Raw genomic sequence first — 19,504 nt, 5'->3', positions numbered from 1 at the left:
GCGCGCCGATCGGAGGCAGAGAAGAGGGACTGTCAACGGGAGCGAGCACCAGGAGCGTCTCTCCACCATCACCTGCTGGTGGCCGTAAGTTTTTGGTGGGCGAGGTAGGGAGCGATCACATTCGAAACGAACTCAGCACCAAGCCGCCCAAAAAAGTATTCGAAGAGATTCAACACAGCTACGGCCTCCAGTTGCCGCACGAAGAGTACTCGCTCATCTCTTGATCATTTTGATTTTTTTGATTTTTACGATTATGCTCTACTCGCCTCTTTATTTTATTATTTTATTTTGGGATTAACAAATATGAAGGGCAGTGCCTAACCCTTCCTTATGCTCCCTTAGGAAGCGGTCAGAGTTGCCCGTGTTGGATCTTCTCGATCTGCACAAGGTTTCCATCTCTTGCCACACACCTTTCCAACTCCGCAACGCACCACACAACGTGCTAACACACAAACGTAAACGTATGGTCTAGGTGTCGCGCGCAGAGGTGTATGTGAGCGTCTTGTCCCAGCTGCGTGCCAAGCTCACCGATCGCATAGACTCCCTGCCCATCGACGGCTTGGAGCGGTTGCTCGAGACCACCTTCCCCTACATCGGTAGAGACAACACACACACACACACACACGACCGCACACGCACACGCACACGCACACGCACACACGTCTTGCTCACATGTGATGGTGGGCGGTGGCCAGGCCTCGAGGAGCTGCGGGACATTCCCCTGGCCATCCTGAAGCGGCACCCCAACATCCCGGCCACGTACCTGCGCAGGATCGGGGCCAAGCCCGAGATCTACGCCATCTGCCCCATCCAGGTCCAGCGACAGATCTGGCAGATCGACGAGGAGCTGTTCAAGGGGCGGGTCTTCCCGCTGCTCAACCAGTACATCAACACCGAGCTCGATGCGCCCATCAACGAAATGCTCATCTCCACCGAGGACCTGGTCGCACCCCGACGAAGGTGCCCACCACTACCACCGCACTCGCTTGTCGTGTTTGTCAGCTGACACGACACGACACGACACAACGACCAACGACACAACACGACACGACACGACACCGTTTTGGTTTGTGTGGCCGCAGGCGGGAGCACAACTACATCCTGCAGCAGCTCGTGCAGATCGTCGGCAAGTCGGTCGGGCTCTACAACAAAGTAAAGCAGCAGCCCGAGGCGGGGAGCACTGCCGCTGAGCACTTGGCATTGTCACGAATCCCCCCTGACTCGTATGTGTTGAACCTCGTCGTCGCGGTGTGTGCCGTGTGTGCCGTGTGTGCCGTGTCGACACAATTCAGATGCTCCATTTCTTCCGCACGCTGTTCGTAACCAATCGGGACCTCCACTTCTGTAGCCTGCGCTCCGAACTGCTGATGGCCCTCCACGATCGAGGCGTCACAGATGTACGACACACACGCACACACGACACACACACACACACACACGACACACACACGCACACACGACACACACACACACACACACACGACACACTTGCAAGGACTCAGTTAACTGGCGGCGCACACAATACGACGACAGATCTACGATATCGACCCGTGCCACAAGTTCGCGTGGTGCATGGACGCGTGCGTGCGCGACCACATCGTCGAGGAGCGGCGCATCAAGGAGATGCAGACCTACTTCGACGCCATCCCCGCGGGCGACCCCGTGCTGGGCGATCTGGCGATGATCATCAACGACCCCAACTGTACCAACACGCTCCTCACCAACATCTTCAACCTCCTCAACGAGATCGTGGACCAAGGTACGGGAACGTGTGTGTGTCGTGTGTCGTGTGTCGTGTGTCGTGTGTCGTGTGTCGTGTGTCGTGTGTCGTGTGTCGTGTTTAAATTGTGCGGAACCGACAGAGAAACTGCCATCGGAGAACGCCAACCTCAAGTACATAGCCCAACTCCTCTCGCTGGGTCTTCTCGCACGCGACATCATCGAACACCAGAACTTTGAGGTACCTCTACTCTGTTGACACACGACCAACGACACGACACGACACACGACACACGACACGACACACGACACGACACGACACGACACGACGCGCGATGACTCACATGCAACGCAGATTCCCGAGGCGGACACGGAGGTGCTGCACACGTTCTTTCCGATCATGGCGCGCAAGATGCTGGAGGACATGGTGGCCGAGGAGGACGAGCCCGCCTCCGAGCTCGACCCCGACTTCGAGGCCATCTTTAAGTCCAACGCCCTCGCACGCAAGGTCGCGCTCTACTACGTCCTGACGCGCGTGCAGGCCAAGGACGCGGATTCGGTGAAGCAGGTGCTGGACAAGATCGACCGGGCCATACTCGCCGACGAGCCCTGCTTCGTGCAATCGCTCGTCACACAGCTCCTCGCCACCAACGTACTGACACGACACGACACGACACGCACCACGACACGACACGCACCACGACACGGCACGACACGACACTCACCGCTTGTTTGGGGCCAACGTAGGATAAGGCGATGCACACGCTGGTGGTCGACGAGTTTTTGGTGCACCACATCCACGCGTCGCCCACCACCCACAAGCAGTTCCTCCGATACCTCCTCGCGCGCCATACTCGCTTCTCGGCACAGGTGCGCGTGCTCCCGGCACTACACGCGACACACACGACACACACGACACACGACACACGCGACACTTACGCTCAGATGTGTGTCGTGCGATGCGACCACAAAACCACCACCGCAGGAAATCATCAACTATCTCCAGCAAGCCACCTCCGACGTGCGCGACCGGGACAAGGTCCGACCCGTCTACGAAGTGGTACGGCAACACTCGACACACACAACACAACACACACACAACACACAACACGAGACGCACACACGCAGCGCTGACCTGGGGGGCGCGTGCGTGCGTGTGTGTGCGATCTCCGCAGCTGCTGGACAGGGTCGCGGATCGGGTGCACGAGCAAAACGCGCCGTTCCTGTTCGAGTACCTGGGCATCAAGCTGGAGGCCCACCCGACAGACGGCGGCTACATCGACGAAGACCATCACTACCCGCCCCACGACGATTACCACCACCACCAGCAGCAGCAGCAGCGAGAGGAGCACGAGCCTGAGGCCGAGCCCGAGATGAGGGACGCACGGGAGGAGGCGAGTGGCGGCGAGGCGGCTGCGGAGGAGCGAGACATGTTGGCCGAGGCGCAGGACGCGACCACCTCAGTGGAGGAGGAGACGAAGGAGGCCATGCCACCACCGGCCGCCGCCGCCCCATCACCCGAAGGCCCGACTCAAACCCGGGAGGAGGAGGAAGAAGGCGAGCAGGAGAGCGGCCACCACCGAGGCAAGATGGACGTAGAGACCTCGGCGGCACCCGACGACACCGTGGCGTGAAACCACTGGCTATGTTGTTGCCAACATGCACAACACATCATGTAATAACGTGGTTACATGATGGTACATGATGTAAGGGGTTGGGTGGCTAGTGGAGGTCGAGCTTGAGGGTGATGATCTGGAAGGGCTTGAAGACGAGCTCGATCACGCCCTCCTCCTTGCACTCGAGCGGTTCGGCGTCGGCCGCCGCCGCCGCCTCGGGCTCCTCGAGCAGGTTGACGCGGGTGACGCGCGCCGGGCGCAGCAGGTGGGAGTGGATGCGGACCTTCCTGCGGCCGCCCCACGACTCCACCGCGCGCAGCACCAGCGACGACCCAGCAGCGCCCGCCTCCTCGGCCTTCTTGACCGTCTCCAGCACCACCGACGGGTGGCTTACCGAGAACAGACAGCCCTGCCGCTGCTGCTGCGTAGACGACGCGCTGGCGGCCAGCGACGGCGCCACGGCCGTCACTCCCGCGCTGACGTGCGTGAGCAGCGGCGCCTGTGCGAGTGGTGGTGATGGTGGTCAGTACTGGTCAGAAGAGTGGTGTGGAAATTGAAGATGAAGATGGTGGTGGAGGTACGTTGAGCTTGAAGGCCTCCTCGATGACGCCGCCCGTCTGGAACGAGTCGGCGTGGGGCAGGAGCGCGTAGGTGAACGCCTGCTCGCCGATGTCCGCCGTCGGGTCTGTACAGAGCATGCGGTGAGCCGGACGCGCCGGCGAATTGGGCGCCGAACGAGTCGCGATGGGGGACGTACCGGGGGAGGTGGGGGAGCGGAGGAGGGAGAGGCGGATGACGTTGGCGTGGGTCGCGTAGCCGTACTTGCAGTCGTTGAGGACCGCCACGCCGAAGCCCGACTCCGACAGGTCCGCCCACTTGTGGCCGCACACCTCAAACTGCGCGGGTTTGCGAGATGAGTGTCGCGTGTCGTGGTGCGTGTCGTGTGTCGTGTTGTGTCGTGCGTGTCGTGTCGTGTACCTTGGCGAGCTCCTGGGTGGTGTTGAAGTGGGTGGGCCGCTGGATGTGGGCAAAGGCCGTGTCGTAGGTGGCCTGCGAGCTGCGCACGTCGACCGGGAACTCCACCTTGAGGAACTTGTGCTTCTCGTGCCAGTCCACCTGCGCGTCATTCCCCCCAACCCGGCGCGAGTGTCAGCCAACACACCGCACACACCGCACACACCGCACACACCGCACACACCGATGAATAGATGCAATCGAGATGAAGGGGGCGTACGTGGGTCTGGAAGTCGAGGCGCGAGGAGAAGGCGGTGAGCACGATGCGCTGCCTGACGGTGCTGGTGGCGCTCAGCTTGAAGGTGACCTCGACGGCCGCCCTGAGCGGACCCTTCTCCACGACGGTGATCGACTCCGCCGGCCCCACCTCGAAGCGCTTCTCCAGGTGGTACCTAATTAGCACCACACACACACACACACACACACACATACGACACGCGACACACACGACACACATGACACACACACACACACACGACACACACAGAGTCAGGCGGGCGGGAGCCTCCGGACGAGCAGTGGGCGACGAGGGAAGAGGTGAGGCGTACACGTCGACGTCCCAGGCGTCCCAGTACTGCGGGTTGTCGTCGAACAGGACCAGCTTGTTGCCCACACGGCCCTCGGGCACGACCTGCGTAGACGCCACCACCACCAAACACGGTTCATGCGATGAAATTGAGGGAATGGAAGCAGCAAAAAGTGGTGGTTTTTGGGTGTTGGGGACCTCGCGCTCGAGCGGCTTGTAGTAGAAGGAGACCAGCGCGCCCGAGAGCTCGAACACGGCGCGCACGAACGAGTTCTCGAGCACCGTGAGGCCGTCCCGCTGCCCCACGCACACCGAGAGCTCGCCTTCGCCTTCGCCGCTCGCCTTTGCGCCCAGGTCGGCGACTGGTGGTGGTCCCAGTTACGCAGCAGCCGCGTTAGCACTCGCTCGTGGACGAAGGTGCGGAAGAGCGTACAGCTGGACGCGGCGAAGCCGTAGGGCGGCAGCGTCACTGCGACGAGCGCCTTAGCGCCCACCACCTGCGCGGCTGTGCGTGCGTGCGTGCGTGCGTGTCAGGTCAGCCAGAGCACACAGGGCAGCGGAGAGAGAACAAGCACACAGTTAGGCGTACCAGTCGGCAGCAGGCTGGCGTCGACCTCGACCACCTCCTTGCGACAGTAGCTCGTGGTGTTTACCGTCACCAACGCCCCCTCACCCGCAGCTCTGCACGCACACACACATCACCGCACACGCACAGTTTAGATGTGTGTATGTGTGTGTGTGTGAGCAGCGCAAGGGGCGGGAACGAGTACCCGTGGGCCGAGAGAGGGGGACCGAAGAGGTGGGCCAGTCCGGCAGCCAACAGCTTCGCGCCCTCGGCATAGACGTGAGCGTAGTGCTGGTCCGAGTCTTCATACACGGCCTTGATGCTCGATCCCTGTCCATAAGATCGCGCGTGTGCGGTGAGTGCCGTGTGCGGTGAGTGCGTGTGCGTGAGTGCGTGTGGCGAGTGAGAGCGAGAGAAAGGGGGAACTTACGGGGATGACGTCGTGGAACTGGTTGAGCAGCACGAGCTTCCACAGCTCCGCGAGCTTCTCCGCAGGGTAGGCGTACGCTTCGTGGGACCGAAGAGAAGGGGAAGACCGGGTGAGAGGAAGCTATGGTGGGGGGGGGAGCCCACAGGGCCAAATCGAGCGAGGAGGAGGAGGAGGAGGAGCGTATGTATGGTACCGTGGCCCTCCGCCGTTTGGACGGCTTGCGCGACGGCGGACAAGAACTCGATGTCGTGCAGCAGGAACTCGGTCTTGCGGTTGTGCAGCTTGTTCTTGGCCTGCGACGACACGGTTCACCCTCATCACCAACTGTCCAGTACACCGCCAGATGAAGTGTGATGCGAGGGTGGTCCATCGCAGCGTACCTGGGTCGTGTAGGTTCCCCGTGCAACTCAAAATACTGGTGTCACAGTTGCTATGTCAGATACAACACACGCGACACACGCACACACACACACACACACAGCGAAGCGTGTACCAGCTCGCCGACCCAGACGACCATGCGGTGCGCGTCGGCAGCGATGCGCGTGAAGAAATCGACCGGAGGCTTGATCTGCACGCGCGGCATACCGTCCACGTTCTTCAGACGGCGGAGGCGCTCCAGCATGCCGCGGTCGGGTCCGCCGCCGCCGTCGCCGTGGCCGAAGACCAGCATGCCCGCATTGGTCCTGCCCTTGTCCTGTACCACCGCCACCAAGTAAGCCCTCCCGCACACACACGCAAAGTGTGGAATGCACGGAATGCGGCGGCTCCACCCCCAAACGACGAGTGGTCACCAAACCTTGAAGTTGGTGGCGCTCTTCAGGACGTCCTCCACCTTGGCGTGGGCGCAGTAGGTATCAGCGGCCGGGAAGTGGGTGATCACGCGCGTGCCTGAGATTCCCCCGAGGAGTCAGACGCGGGCCACAGTCCTGTGTAGAGGGCAGCGGTGCCGCGTACCGTCGACGCCTTCCCACAGGAAGGAGGAGTTGGGAAACTTGTTCATCTGGTTCCAGCTCAACTGCGTGGTGTGTGTGGTGGATGTCGAAAATGAGGTGAGAACAACAAGAAAAAGGGAGGGGCGTGGAGTGCTGAGGGGCGGTGGTGAGTGCGACGACTGACCTTTTGAGTGAGGAACGAGTTGATGCCGGCGAGGCTCATGATCTGAGGCAGCTGCGAGGCGTAGCCAAACGTGTCTTTGTGTGCGCGTGCGATTGCCGCAGGAGTGAGTCCTGGGCGATGACAGAAGAGAAGAGGGATATCGCGTACCGGGCAGCCAGAACTCGGTGCAGTAGGCGCCGAATTCGCGCTTGAAGTACTGCTGACCGAAGAGGAACTGACGGACCAGCGATTCCTATTCGTACGAACACCAACGCGTTAGCGCACAGTCGCTGCGGCCGCAGCGGGAGCAAAGGTCACGACGTACTCCGCTCGGTATGTTACAATCCTGGACGCCGCCACGGCAGGAATCACAAGGAATGTCAGTTATTCGTTCTTTTTTGCTTCGATAAGATAAGGAAGAGGCGAAGGGGAGCGAGATTTTACCATTTCCACCCAGGTGCCGCCCACGGGGAGGAACTGGCCCGAGGCCACCTTGGCCTTCAGGCGCTCGTACACGGACGGGTAGTCCTGTGCAGCAAGGCGACAAAGCGAGACCACGCGTACATTGAGTTGAGTTGGGTTGATGATGGCCGCAGCTGAGATGCGATGGCCGGCCCAGTAGTGGTGTACCTGCTTGAGCCACTCGTACTGCTGGGCCTGCGAGGCCACGAACTTGTACTCCGGGTAGTCCTCCATGAATTGCATCTGGGTGACCCAGCTGATGATGGCCCACGTGACGATCAACGAACAGCGGTGGTCAGCCCCAACATGTTCAACACACTTCACCAGCATCACAGCGTGGGTGGGTGGGTGGGTGGGGAGCTCACCTTCTCGCCGTCTTCCGGCGCGTTTCCGCGTAGGGCCAGAGCCACGCTGGTGGGAGAGAGTTACAACAGGCAAAGCAGAGTGAGCGCCCACTCCCAGAATCAACTACTTTGGCTAGGGTTCGGTGGTGCCATGAAACGTACCAGTGTCGATGTGGCAGTGTCCGACGGCGTACAGGTCGAACGCCGAATCGCCGTTGGCCTGGGCGAGGAACTCCCGACCGGCCTCCCGCGCGACCGCCCAGGTCTCGGGGTCTTCCGTGGCGATGTTCACCTGATAAGGCACAAGGGAGCGGAGAACGACGAACATTGTGAGCTTCGAAACTGGTACGCCAAACGAGATCAGAGTTGTGGTTTTACCATCAAGTTGGCAACGTAGAGGGCCTGCGCGCCGCGAACTGTGTCCACGCCCACGTGCTTGGCCATGTCCGATATGATGTCGAGGTCCTACACATAAGCAGGGGATTGATGTGTAGATCAGGCTACCCACTAATACGACTTGCACGCATCAGTCAACACGTGTGCGTGTGCGTGTGCGTGTGCGTGTGCGTGTGCGTGTGCGTGTGCGTGTGCGTGTGCGTGTGCGTGTGCGTGTGCGTGTGCGTGCGTGCGTGTGCGTGTGCGTGTGCATACCCAGAGGAGGTCCCACGCGCGGACGTCGAAGGGGGCGAGCTTGCAGGTCTTGAGCGCGAAGGTCTTGCCCTCATCCGGCGGGTCGGGGCCGCAGGTCCAGCCGGACCCCACGCCAAACATTTCGTTACACGCCATCTCCAGGTACAGCGTCACCTCCTCGCCTCCGTCCTGTGTATGCGGTGCAGTTCAATACAAAGCGGCAGCCTCAGCACCAGCATCAGCTTGTAGTCAAGTATGCTGTGTGAGAAGGAGAGGAGGAGGAGGAAGAAGAAGAGGGAGCTGAGGTGGAAGAAAACCTTGACTTGGCCCTTCTTCCTGAGCACGAACTCGGCTTTCTTGTCGGCGCCGTCGGCGGCATTGAACGCCTGCAGCGGCTCGCCGTCGATGTAGAGCAGCGCCTCGGAGCTGGAGTCCCACAGGAAGTGAACCTGCCCGCGAAGAAGACGCAAGAAGAACAAGAAGAAGAACAAGAACAAGAAGAGGTCAGTGCTCATTAACCAGAGAAAACACAAAAGCCAGAGCGAAGGTTCGTTTCGAGCTGCCGGCGTACCTCGTGGTCCTTCCACTCGGCTGGGATGGTGAACACTACGCGGAACCACTTGGTCGCCCAGATGGGACCGAAGGAGTCTTGATTATATCAACGAGGTCAGCACAAACTCGAGTAGCGGCAATACTGAAGAAAAAACAGAAGATGAAGATGAAGATGAAAAAGGGGAGTACCGCCGAGGTGGGCATCGTGGAAGGCGTCGACAGGGAGGGCAGCGACCTGGGCGTACGAGGGGCGGGAGGTGCCCTCAGGCTCGTGCACGACGAGTACGGTCGGTTGGCAGCTCGCCCCCTTGGGGTAGAGCCGAGGCTGGAGGAAACGCGTCTTGAAGTTCTGGATGCGCGTGAGGCTGATGTCGGTGTGCTTTTGCATCACCAGCCCACCACCGCCTTCCCTGCTCGTTTGCATCTTGCTCTCACCTTGCAGCTCAATATAAATAAAGGTATCATTTTGTTCTATTCTATTTTATTCTATTCTATTCTATTAAATTTAAAATCACTTTTATTTCTATTTTTGAGACGGACGCGTGTCCCTTGCCAAAGGAGGACGGTCGGCGAACAGTTTGGTTCAGTTAGGTTTGTGGTCAATGCCAACTGAAAGTGTCAAGAGATTGAGAGGAGGTGTCTTGTTGAAGACGCGCGGTCATGCCATCTGGAGGTGACGGTGGGAAAGACCACAAAACCCAAGAGCGCAGAACACAACGAACAACAACCTCCACCAAACAACAACAACCAAGAACACAAGCAACATGGGCAACAAGATGAGCTGGACGAAGGGGGCCACACGGAGAAGAAACGACGGTGCGGGGCGAGGGGTCAACATCAACCGAAGCGGCTCGGCAGGAGAGGTGGGCAAGAACCGAGCAGGAGGAGCTCCGACCTTCTTCGTTCACGTTCGAAAGGCCGGCAAGAACGACAGGGGATTGCTGACAACATGGAACGAAGGTCGACGGTTGGGAACGTGCAGCAACCGCAAGGCCACGGCTGCTTTTCGAGCGGAGCGAGGCCAGAAGAGGAGGCTTATCGGACGAGCGCGCCTGGGTGCGCGACTCAGGGGCAAGCGTGTAGTCGGGAACTCGCTCCCGGTTACGCCAGTGTGAGAGGGAACTTCGGGTGTTTGTGTTTATGTGGCGGACGGAGAAGACCTTAGAGAAGGCCAAATGTACAAACGCTCTTCCAGCCCTACACGCGTACCTCCTATTGCTGCAAACGCGCTTTTGCTTGCACACTCCTCTTGCCTCGCCGGGCTTTCGGCCGCAGTGGGCTGATTGCTTTTCTTTTCGCAATCATTTCGCAAATATTTCGGATCTCACCTAAGAAAATAATTCAGCAAAAAGTCACCAAGCTGAAAAAATTGGGTGGCCCAGATTATTGTTACTTTCAGCGCACTACAACCTCGCATCTGCTGCCACGCCTCACTCGTCCGTACATCGTAAATAGAGCAGCAAGCGCACAATGGCTGGAGCCTCGGCGAAGAGATTGGCGAAGGAATTGAAGGAGATGGAGAAGGGACCCCTTCCCTGGGCGTCTGCTGGCCCGGTTGGAGACAATTTGTACAAATGGAAGGCTATCATCGAGGGCCTGTACGCCATCCCACCTGCATTCACGCAGCTTTTTCCTGTTCGCTCTTGCGAGAGTTTGCGTGTGAGGCTACTCGATGAACTTACCCATTTATCTTTTCGCAACCGCAGGAGAAGACGCCCTACGAGAAGGGCAGCTTTTCGTTGGAGCTCGAGATGCCTCCCGAGTACCCCTTCAAGGCACCAAAGGTACCAGCGTCGTCTTGCCGCAGGGCATGCAATTCTGGTCGGCAACGCGACTAATTCTCTCTCTGCCAATGCGCTCCTCATTTACTCGCAGGTCAAGTTTTTGACGAAGATCTACCATCCCAACGTCAAGAGCGATGGCCAGCTGTGTAACGAGGTGCTCAACGACGGCTGGAGCCCACAGCTCAAGATCCCAGAGGTGCTGATGACCATCAGGCAGGTTCTTGTGGAGCCCAACCCTGGTAAATCTTCCCCACTTTCGCCATTTTGTACATTTAACATTGAGCTCACCGCGGCTACCCCCAAACATGCAGACAACCCTCTTGAGCCTGAGATTGCCCAGCAGTTCAAGGAGAACAGGACGGCGTTCAACAAGACCGCCAAGGAGTGGACCAAGAAGTATGCTAAGTAAGTAGATCCATCAAAACAGCAAGTTGACTGAAGAGCAAGAAGATCTGGCCTCCTCTTGTTGTTCACATAGTAAATAGACAAGTACAGCTTACCTCCAGTACACACAGGGGGAGAGACACTTGTGTTGGGTTTGGCCTGCACCAAAGTTTGTTGTTTTTTATTTTGTTGCCTGCCTCCATGCAAGTACACTTGGTGAAGAAAGAGAGAAGCAGAGAAGAACAGTGAAGATGCCATGGGGCAAAAGTCTTCCAATTCTGGAATTTCTTCCTGCACCTGGAGGGTGCCAAGGTAACAGAATCTATAAGCTGTTACCCCAACTTTCTGTGGAGATGTTCTTGTATGGCACTGCTGCCACACTGCAAAGCAGGACATTACACTGCCACACCTGTCGCCACAGAGCCCACCAAATAATTCTAGGAATAAATGAATTATGCCAGAATTATGGCGCGAAGAGAAAACGGTTTGTAAATCACAGCCGCAAGATCCGCGACGAGGACGCTAGGCAGGCGGAATGAATGTGCAGGATCGGCAGGCGCTTCACACGTACCAACGCTTGGTGCGCCAGGCGGAAGGCCACCTGGGCGAATCGAATGTAGAGCAGAATTGGCCCGAGGCTATGAAGACGTGCCATCGCCTCCTCGGCCTGCTCGAATTGGAGGAAAATAGAAATCACAAATGGAACGCAACCGCAGCTGCGTCGACGACCTCCTCCTCCTCCTCCTCCTCCTCAAGACGAGAAACAAGCCCCGGCGCTCCTGCAATACCAGGGGCGGTGCGTAGGCTAAAGCGAGAGGTGTGCAGCAAGCTGCAGGCGACGAAGGATGCCGGAGGACGAGATCAGGAGGAACGTAGAACCAAATTGCTCTCCTGCACTGCATTTGATATCGAGCGAAGGGAAGGCACGCTGCCGGGAGCGGGTCGCCCCCTTTTCCACTGCCCACCGTCGGGCACCCTCTCTGTCGATACCCTGCTTGCCTCCGTCCGCACACCGTGGCTACACGCTGCCCTCGCCGCCCCTTCTCCTTCAACATCTACTTCAACATCTACCTCTACCTCCACCGCGCCAGCACCTTCCTCCTCCTCTTCTTCGTATACTGCTGCGCCGGCTGCGTCATCGCTCCGAGGCAAGATGCCAGCACCTTCCTCAACCTCGTATCCGTCCTCGTCCTCGTCTTCTTACTCCCACGCCGGAGGTAGTAGCAACAGCGGTGGCAGTGCGCCGTCGTTGGCCCGCAACAATGGCGATCGCTCCGTACGTCTCATTCTCCAGTTTCGCATGAAGCTTCTACGGCCGCCTCACACAGAAGTTGTGTTCTTGATGGTGGTGAGTGTAGACGGGGAAACCACAGGCCGGCGCTCCACCTGCAGGCGGTGGTCGAAGACGACAAATCAACTACGGACGTAACCGGTACAACAATCGGCAGGATGACTCGCCCGACGACGACAACCTTATCGACATGGAGGAGGACGGTCAGGACGACAGTAAGGCCAGTAAGAAGGAAGCCTTCATGAGCGCCCGCGAGAAGCTGGTACCGTACTGCGCACCGTTTACGCAAAAACATTCGCCGGTTCGTGCGCCCGCTTGCTCACTCTCTATGGGCGTCGCTTGCAGGACAAAGACGACAAGCAAAAGGGGCTCAGCTCGAGGGGCGGCAGCAGCAGCAACTCGTCGTCGGCCAACGGAGGCAGCAACGCACAGCCCAACGCGCGTCCTTCGGGCCTGCGCGGCAAGCGAGGGTTCAACCCACCGTTCAAGGGCAAAGACGACAAAGACGACGGACGGTACCATCACCACCACCTCTAATTATCGTCGCCTGTGTGCTTCGAACGTTATTGACGAAGACACTCCCGCTCTCTGTCTGCAGCGGGCCAGCTAAGAAGCAGAGGCGGGGCGACGATGACGACGGTGACGAGCGGAAGCCCAACACCGAGAACAATCCTCTGCTGGAAGAGCTGCTGGCGAACGAGAAGCTCAAGTTCATCGACCCCATCATGGTCGAGCGCATCTGCAGCGAAATTCTCGATCACAGCCCTGCCGTCGGGTGGGACGATATCGGTACCAGACACGCACCACCTGGCCTCAACCGTTTTCATTCTTCCTATGCTCATGTTGTGTTGTGTTGTGTAGCTGGACTGGCTTTTGCAAAGAAGTGCGTCAAGGAAGCAGTGGTGCTGCCGCTCCTGCGTCCCGACTTCTTCCGCGGCATTCGAACGCCGCCCAAGGGCATCCTTCTCTTCGGGCCGCCCGGTACCGGCAAAACGATGATCGGCAAGGCCATCGCCAGTCAGTCCGGTGCACGGTTCTTCGCCATCTCGGCAAGTTCCCTCACCAGCAAGTGGATTGGAGAGGTAATCGGCCCTTCACACACGGAGTGCGATTCTGGTTTGACTCGTGTCGATACCTATTGACCACGACACGACACGTGGTACAGGGCGAGAAAACAGTGAGGGCACTGTTTGCGGTGGCTCGATGTCTGCAGCCGGCCGTGATCTTCATCGACGAGATCGACTCCATTCTCACACAGCGAAGCGAGAACGACCAGGAGGCCACGCGGCGGCTCAAGACCGAGTTCCTCATCCAGCTCGATGGCGCCGCCTGCTCAGGCGAGGACAAGCTCCTCGTCGTGGGCGCCACCAACCGGCCGGCCGAGATCGACGAGGCCGCGCGACGTCGGCTTGTCAAGCGACTCTACATCCCGCTGCCCGACACCCTGGCCCGCCGGTCGATGATCCTGCACTACCTGCACTCGCTGCAGACCAACCTCAGCGACGACCACGTCGACACGGTGGTGGCGCGTGCGCAGGGCTACTCGGGTTCGGACATCAAGGCCCTGTGCGCCGAGGCCGCCATGGGACCCATCCGCAACCTCGAGCCCGAGCTGCTCATGAACCTGTCCGAGGACCAGATCCGTCCCATCGGCTACGACGTGCGTTTTAACCATCACACACCACACCACACCACACCACGTTGTGCCAACGTGCGCTACACGCGTGTGCGTGTGTGCGTGTGCGTGCTTGTCATGTGCGCAGGATTTCGTGTCGGCGTTCGACCATGTGCGGCCGAGCGTGTCGCAGAAGGACCTGGCGTCGCTGCAGGAGTGGAACGAGCAGTACGGCAGCTTCAAGACCACCGGCGAGGAGGCCCTCATCGTCGAAGCCGATGTCTGCCCACCATGAGCTGTTGCCCTCTCGTTTTAGGCCTTCTTCAAAAAGCAAAACCGCAACATTTCCGTCAAGTTCAAGTGCAGTACGGCAGTACATCAGTTCATGTAGATGAAGTGGCGCACGCAGGAGGACTTCTTGGCGGTGGCCTCGCTTATTCTGCTGGCCCGCAAGCACGGCATTGCCACTGCTGGCGGACCAGACCGCGTTGATGTGGAAGATGATGAGGGGGGCGAGCAGCTGTGGGGTCGGTTGCCGCTGGAGGTGGTGGTGTACATGTTCGAGCGCTTCCTGCCGCGCACCCCGCCCTCCTTCCGCTGGCGGCCCAGCGCGCCCACGCTACAGTACAACGATGAGCCGCCACACCACCTCGTCGCCGCCAGCAGCGACGACTACAGCCAACGCAGTGGCTACGTGCGTGCCCTCTCTTACCCCTCAACAACTATTATAAATTATAAATAAATAAATAAATAAATAATCATCATGTAATAAATGTTTGCTCTACGTGCAGCTGAACAGGATCACGCGAGAGCCGTTGCGGCGGACGCGGCCGAACTACGTGGAGGTGCTGGTGGAGCAGGGACGCGGCCGCTCGCTCTGCTTCGGCATCGCAGAGCGGTCCGTCGAAGCCTCCTCCATCCCCATCGGGTACTACCGCTCGTGACCTCTATCTAAGGAACGAGCGCGTTACGTTTTTGAGCTCAACCTGATCGCGTTGTGGCAGTGGCGTGGGCGCCAAGTGGCGAAGCTGGGGCTGGGTGAGCCGAGGGCTGCTCTACTTCAACCAGCCCGGCCGCCTGGTGCCGGGACCCGAACTCGTCACGGGGGAGTCGGCGTGGGCCTACAGGCAGGGCGACCGGGTGGGGATCTACGTCGACCTGCAGCGCGGACGGCTGGCCTTCTTCCTGAACGGGCGCCAGATTGCCCCGGCGCACGACGACCCCGACCTTCAGTCGTGCCTCGAGCCGCTCCACCCGGCCGTGGTACTCTCCGCTGTCATCGTAGCCCGCGTGTGCGAGTGTGTGCGCGTGTGCGTATGTGCGGTGGTGCACTGACGGTCAGGACCTCCGCGCACTGCAGAGCTTCGGCGGGCGAGGCTATAAGATGGTGCTGCAGCAGCGCCTCGAAATTCCCGCACTCGCCGGCGGCGACGAGGAGCTCGGACTCCTCGAGTCGCGAGCCGCCCTTTCCTCGGTGGAGCACTCCGACCTGGAGGCGCCGACGAGTCTGCAATCGCAAGACTGAGCCCACTGGTGCGTGGTCACAGCAATGAATAACTTTTGTCTCTATTACACATGTGTAATAACTCCTTCGTATCTTTTTCCTCCATCAATCCCACAATGCAGCAGGAGCAGGACAGAGTATGTAAAGGGCAGGAGCACGCCATGTAGAACCATAGTCATTTCACACAAAGCCAAGCGACTTATAGAGTTGCAGCGTGTCTCGACCTCTTCAGTGAGGGGGCGGTCTTCGTCGCTGGGGTACCGCCTGCCACGGCGCGCTGGGCTAAGTGGTCGCGAGAGTGGAGCCGGGCTATTCACTCACCTTCCCCCCAGTGGGAGGAGTGGGTCGCCGCCTTGGCCTACATCTCACCCCTTTCATCACCACAAAAAAATTCAACAAATAATGAAACACCCTCTCCCAGTCGACGGCACTACAGTCTCAGAACTCTCCAAGGGCCGAAACTCGCCACCGTAAGTGAGCTCTTTTTTTCCGGCGGGCCGCTTCCCAAAGTGTCTGCCTACACATACAGACAGGTTGGTGAATTTCGTTTGTCGACATGCACACAACGTGCGACAGAGGTGTGCGCAACGTTGACCTATTATGACTTTTTTTAGGCCTCGTTCGGCGACTGTAAGTTGCTCTTGGGGTCAAAACTTACAACCCGAATTTTCCCCTCGGTGCGTCGGGTTTATAAAATATTCCCGAGGAAATTTAAATAAATCCCGACCAACAGGAGGACGTTCGTATTGATCGGGTGTTTTGGTGAGTGGTGGCTTCCCGTAACGGAAAATGCACAATCGAGTAAAAGAAATCAAACGCGTAAAAGCGGAGAAATAAAGTCGGCGAGTTTAAATCATCGCCGTTGGTGGATTTCAAACTAGCCGACGAATCGCATTTGTTGCAACTCTCCACCATTCGGCGCAACAAGGAATCGCCGAGGCCCGAGGGATAAAACTGGAAGACGGACAAGACAGTCCCAAGTTCTCACTTGCCTTCGCATACTCAAGAGAGCGTCGGTTCTTCCTCACTCCATCACAACCGACGTCCCGAGCCATACCACACTCCACCTCTTCCTCTTCCTCTTTTCTCCTTCCACCACACAACACACACAAAAGATGAATTCCTCATCTTCCTCCGCTTCATCTTCCGACGTCGAAGACGTGGAGCTCGACGAGGTCCAGCACCACAGCGACAGCAAGGTCATCGACGACCTGCGCGACGAGGAGGTCATGGGCGACGAGGAGCTGGGCATCGTGTCCAAGTACGCCAAGGTCAACCAGCCGTGCCCGTTCTCCAAGACCCCGCCCAAGTACCCGATCGGGCTCGAGTGGCGCAATCTCAACTACAAGGTGGTCATCCCGCTGCCGCCGCAGAATCTCTTCGTGAAGCTGCTCTTCAAGCTGCCCATCCCAGCCACGATCACCAACTACCTCAAGACCAAGAAGGAGGTGCCAATCCTCAACAACGTCTCCGGCAAGGTCACGCCCGGCAGTGTCGTCGCCATCATGGGTCCCACGGGCTCCGGCAAGGTACCTTGCGTCACGCCACGCCCCGCGGACCCCTTCGCTTTTCGTTTCCTTTCTCTCTTCTCTCTTCTTCGCTTCTTTCCGCCAATCGCTTTCGTTCTTTGCGTCTTTGACTAAACGATGATTGGTTGTGGCGCGGCACAGACGACGCTGTTGAACGTGTTGGCGCGTCGCGTGAAGCAAAACGTGACCGGCGACATCCTGGTGAACGGCGAGCAGGTCGAGGGCCGGCGGTTCAAGCGGCGCATGGCCTACGTGCTGCAGGACGACATCTTCTTCCCCAACCTCACCGTGCGCGACACCGTCACCTACACGGCCTACCTCAAGCTCTCCAAGAAGCTGTCGATGGCCGAGAAGCGCGAGCGCGTCGAAGACATTCTCACCGAGCTGGGCATCCAGCGGTGCTCGAACACCATCGTTGGCGGCGCCTGGGTGCGCGGCGTGTCGGGCGGCGAGCGCAAGCGGACCAACATCGCCAACGAGCTGGTCAACAACCCGTCACTCATCTTCCTCGACGAGCCCACGTCGGGCCTCGACGCCGCCACCTCGCTCGGCCTGATCGTGTCCCTCAAGCACCTGGCCAAGAGCGGCCACACGGTGGTGACCACCATCCACCAGCCCTCGTCGGCCATGTTCATGATGTTCGACAACGTGCTGCTCCTGGCCGAGGGCGGCTTCGTGGTCTACTCAGGCAGCGCCGCCGGCGTGCTGCCCTACTTTGCCAACCTCGGCCTCCACTCTCCGTCGGCCTACAACCCCGCCGACTTCATGCGTACGTCTCCGGCCACTCGTGTTCACTTGAAATGCAACACACGCACTCACCGCACACACGCACACGCACACAACAGTCGAAGTGGTGACGTCGAATGAGAAGATCAACGACGGCCGCACCGTGCGACAGCTGCTGATCGACACCTACGCGGCCAACGAGAAGGAGAGCGAGGCGATGAAGCCGCTCAAGATCGACGACGACCAGCGCGAGGGCGTGCGCGACATGAAGAAGGGTCCCAAGTACCCGACCAGCATCTTCACCCAGACGTGGGTCATGGCCACCCGGTCCTTCAAGCAGCGGCGACACGACATCCTCTCGTGGTCGCACATCATCCAGATCGCGCTCATCTCGATTCTCTCGGGCCTCCTCTGGTTCCAGATGGACAAGAAGGAGTCGGCCATCGGCGACCGCAACGGTTTCCTCTTCTTCTCCACCATGTTCTGGATCATGCACCCGTGGATGCAATCACTCTACGCCTGTACGTAGCTTTTCTCGCTTCTTTGTGTGCGTGTGCGGTGTGTGCGTGTGCGGTTGAGCATGTGCGGTTTAGCAAGTGCTGACGTTGCGGTGCTGTGCAGTCCCTCCCGAGCGCGCGGTGTTGAACAAAGAGCGAGCGACGGGCACGTACCGGCTGTCGGCCTACTTCATGGGCAAGACGATCGCTGAGACGCCACTCGAGCTCGTGCTGCCGTTCATCTTCGCCGTGATCACCTACTGGATGGTCGATCTCTCGAACGACGGCTACACCTTCATCTTCTACATCGTCATCCTCTGGCTGTTTGTCCTCATGGGCACCGGCATCGGCACCTTCATCGGCGCCGCCATCGTCGACGTCAAGAAGGCCCTCACCCTGTCCGTCATCGTTGTCCTCGCCTCCATTCTTCTCGGTACGCAGCCACACTCAACACGACACGACACAAGGCGCCACAGAAGCTGACGACTTCTCTTCTCTAGGTTTGCAGGTGGCTTCTTCATCAACAGAGAGAACCTGCCGTGTGGATCGCGTGGGCGCGATGGATCTCGATCGTGAAGTACAGCTACGAGCTGACGATGCTCAACGAGTTCCAGCTCTCCAAGGGCCTCCACTTCACGCCCTCGAACCCGTCCTCGTACGACGCCAACCCGATCACGGGCGACGACATCCTGGACAAGTTCGGCGTCGAGACCAACGTGTGGGGCGACGTGATCTTCCTGGTGGGCATGATCGTGCTCACCCGAGTCGGCGCCTACCTCGCTCTGCGCTTCCTCAACAAGCCGCGCATGTAATATGTTGCGGGCCACGCCAATATATTTATTTTATCGCCACAACATTTCCTCGCCCTTTTCTTCCCGCCATCTTTTTATTATTTGTTGATCAATCCAAATCCACAACCGTGCCTGGCGATCAAGCAATGCCTCAGGCTGTTCTGCCCCCCCCCCAATTGGCACATCCATGATCGACTCTTGAGCGAAATCAATTGATCGATTGAATTAACTGAAGTACAAAAAGAAACGCAAGTCCGCATGCCCTTTTACAGCTTCCCAGCTTTTTAAGGTATGCGGAGACGGTTGGGAAGGAAGGAAACAGAGAACTCAAAAAGTGCGCTAAACTCAAAGTTGATTATTTGTTCGCTCGCTAAGGGATCGATCACGCAGGCCTGAGCTCCGCCTTGGGCGGCGCCACACAGTTAACAAT

General features: G+C 58.8%; 6 protein-coding genes across 6 annotated transcripts; 5 read left to right on the top strand and 1 right to left on the bottom strand.

Annotated features, from left to right (window-relative positions):
- Positions 1-303: 303 nt before the first annotated feature.
- On the top strand, positions 304-3,353 carry ACA1_155500 (Cofactor of BRCA1 (COBRA1); the record flags this gene model as incomplete). Its single annotated transcript, XM_004340584.1, has 10 exons — positions 304-313; positions 486-596; positions 696-960; positions 1,083-1,248; positions 1,293-1,397; positions 1,534-1,759; positions 1,863-1,960; positions 2,075-2,371; positions 2,705-2,779; positions 2,895-3,353. The coding sequence occupies 10 exons, from the start codon at positions 304-306 to the stop codon at positions 3,351-3,353; spliced, it is 1,812 nt and encodes a 603-aa protein (XP_004340632.1).
- An 88-nt stretch (positions 3,354-3,441) lies between these two features.
- ACA1_155490 (Alphamannosidase 2C1, putative) lies at positions 3,442-9,377 on the bottom strand (the record flags this gene model as incomplete). The annotated part of the gene is given in 28 exon segments (XM_004340583.1): positions 3,442-3,834; positions 3,917-3,994; positions 4,133-4,231; positions 4,314-4,451; positions 4,570-4,741; positions 4,898-4,980; positions 5,074-5,172; positions 5,188-5,237; positions 5,309-5,380; positions 5,465-5,556; positions 5,646-5,770; positions 5,871-5,947; positions 6,064-6,163; positions 6,364-6,564; positions 6,667-6,758; positions 6,825-6,885; positions 6,987-7,096; positions 7,134-7,218; positions 7,410-7,493; positions 7,530-7,595; positions 7,635-7,683; positions 7,793-7,838; positions 7,934-8,063; positions 8,150-8,236; positions 8,423-8,491; positions 8,635-8,850; positions 8,973-9,020; positions 9,240-9,377. 28 exon segments carry the CDS (start codon positions 9,375-9,377, stop codon positions 3,442-3,444), a joined length of 3,060 nt encoding a protein of 1,019 aa, XP_004340631.1.
- Positions 9,378-10,410: 1,033 nt separating this feature from the next.
- Positions 10,411-11,146, top strand: ACA1_155480 (ubiquitin conjugating enzyme, putative; the record flags this gene model as incomplete). The annotated part of the gene is made up of 4 exons (XM_004340582.1): positions 10,411-10,551; positions 10,660-10,737; positions 10,829-10,891; positions 10,955-11,146. Coding segments are annotated over 4 exons (474 nt in total), but the record flags the coding sequence as incomplete, so codon positions are not given.
- A 1,128-nt stretch (positions 11,147-12,274) lies between these two features.
- ACA1_155470 (ATPase, AAA domain containing protein) lies at positions 12,275-14,322 on the top strand (the record flags this gene model as incomplete). The annotated part of the gene is made up of 7 exons (XM_004340581.1): positions 12,275-12,397; positions 12,480-12,674; positions 12,758-12,927; positions 13,011-13,201; positions 13,274-13,494; positions 13,626-14,072; positions 14,176-14,322. The coding sequence occupies 7 exons, from the start codon at positions 12,275-12,277 to the stop codon at positions 14,320-14,322; spliced, it is 1,494 nt and encodes a 497-aa protein (XP_004340629.1).
- A 96-nt stretch (positions 14,323-14,418) lies between these two features.
- On the top strand, positions 14,419-15,552 carry ACA1_155460 (uncharacterized protein; the record flags this gene model as incomplete). The annotated part of the gene is made up of 4 exons (XM_004340580.1): positions 14,419-14,721; positions 14,819-14,955; positions 15,032-15,290; positions 15,370-15,552. The coding sequence occupies 4 exons, from the start codon at positions 14,419-14,421 to the stop codon at positions 15,550-15,552; spliced, it is 882 nt and encodes a 293-aa protein (XP_004340628.1).
- Positions 15,553-16,646: 1,094 nt separating this feature from the next.
- ACA1_155450 (pigment precursor permease subfamily protein) lies at positions 16,647-19,095 on the top strand (the record flags this gene model as incomplete). The annotated part of the gene is made up of 5 exons (XM_004340579.1): positions 16,647-17,060; positions 17,202-17,829; positions 17,906-18,307; positions 18,408-18,716; positions 18,815-19,095. 5 exons carry the CDS (start codon positions 16,647-16,649, stop codon positions 19,093-19,095), a joined length of 2,034 nt encoding a protein of 677 aa, XP_004340627.1.
- Between the last annotated feature and the right edge of the window lie 409 nt (positions 19,096-19,504).

Source organism: Acanthamoeba castellanii, assembly GCF_000313135.1.
Source record: "Acanthamoeba castellanii str. Neff unplaced genomic scaffold scf7180000084722, whole genome shotgun sequence".
NCBI classification, from domain to species: Eukaryota; Discosea; order Longamoebia; family Acanthamoebidae; genus Acanthamoeba; species Acanthamoeba castellanii.
This window is presented reverse-complemented; position numbering and strand designations above follow the sequence as displayed.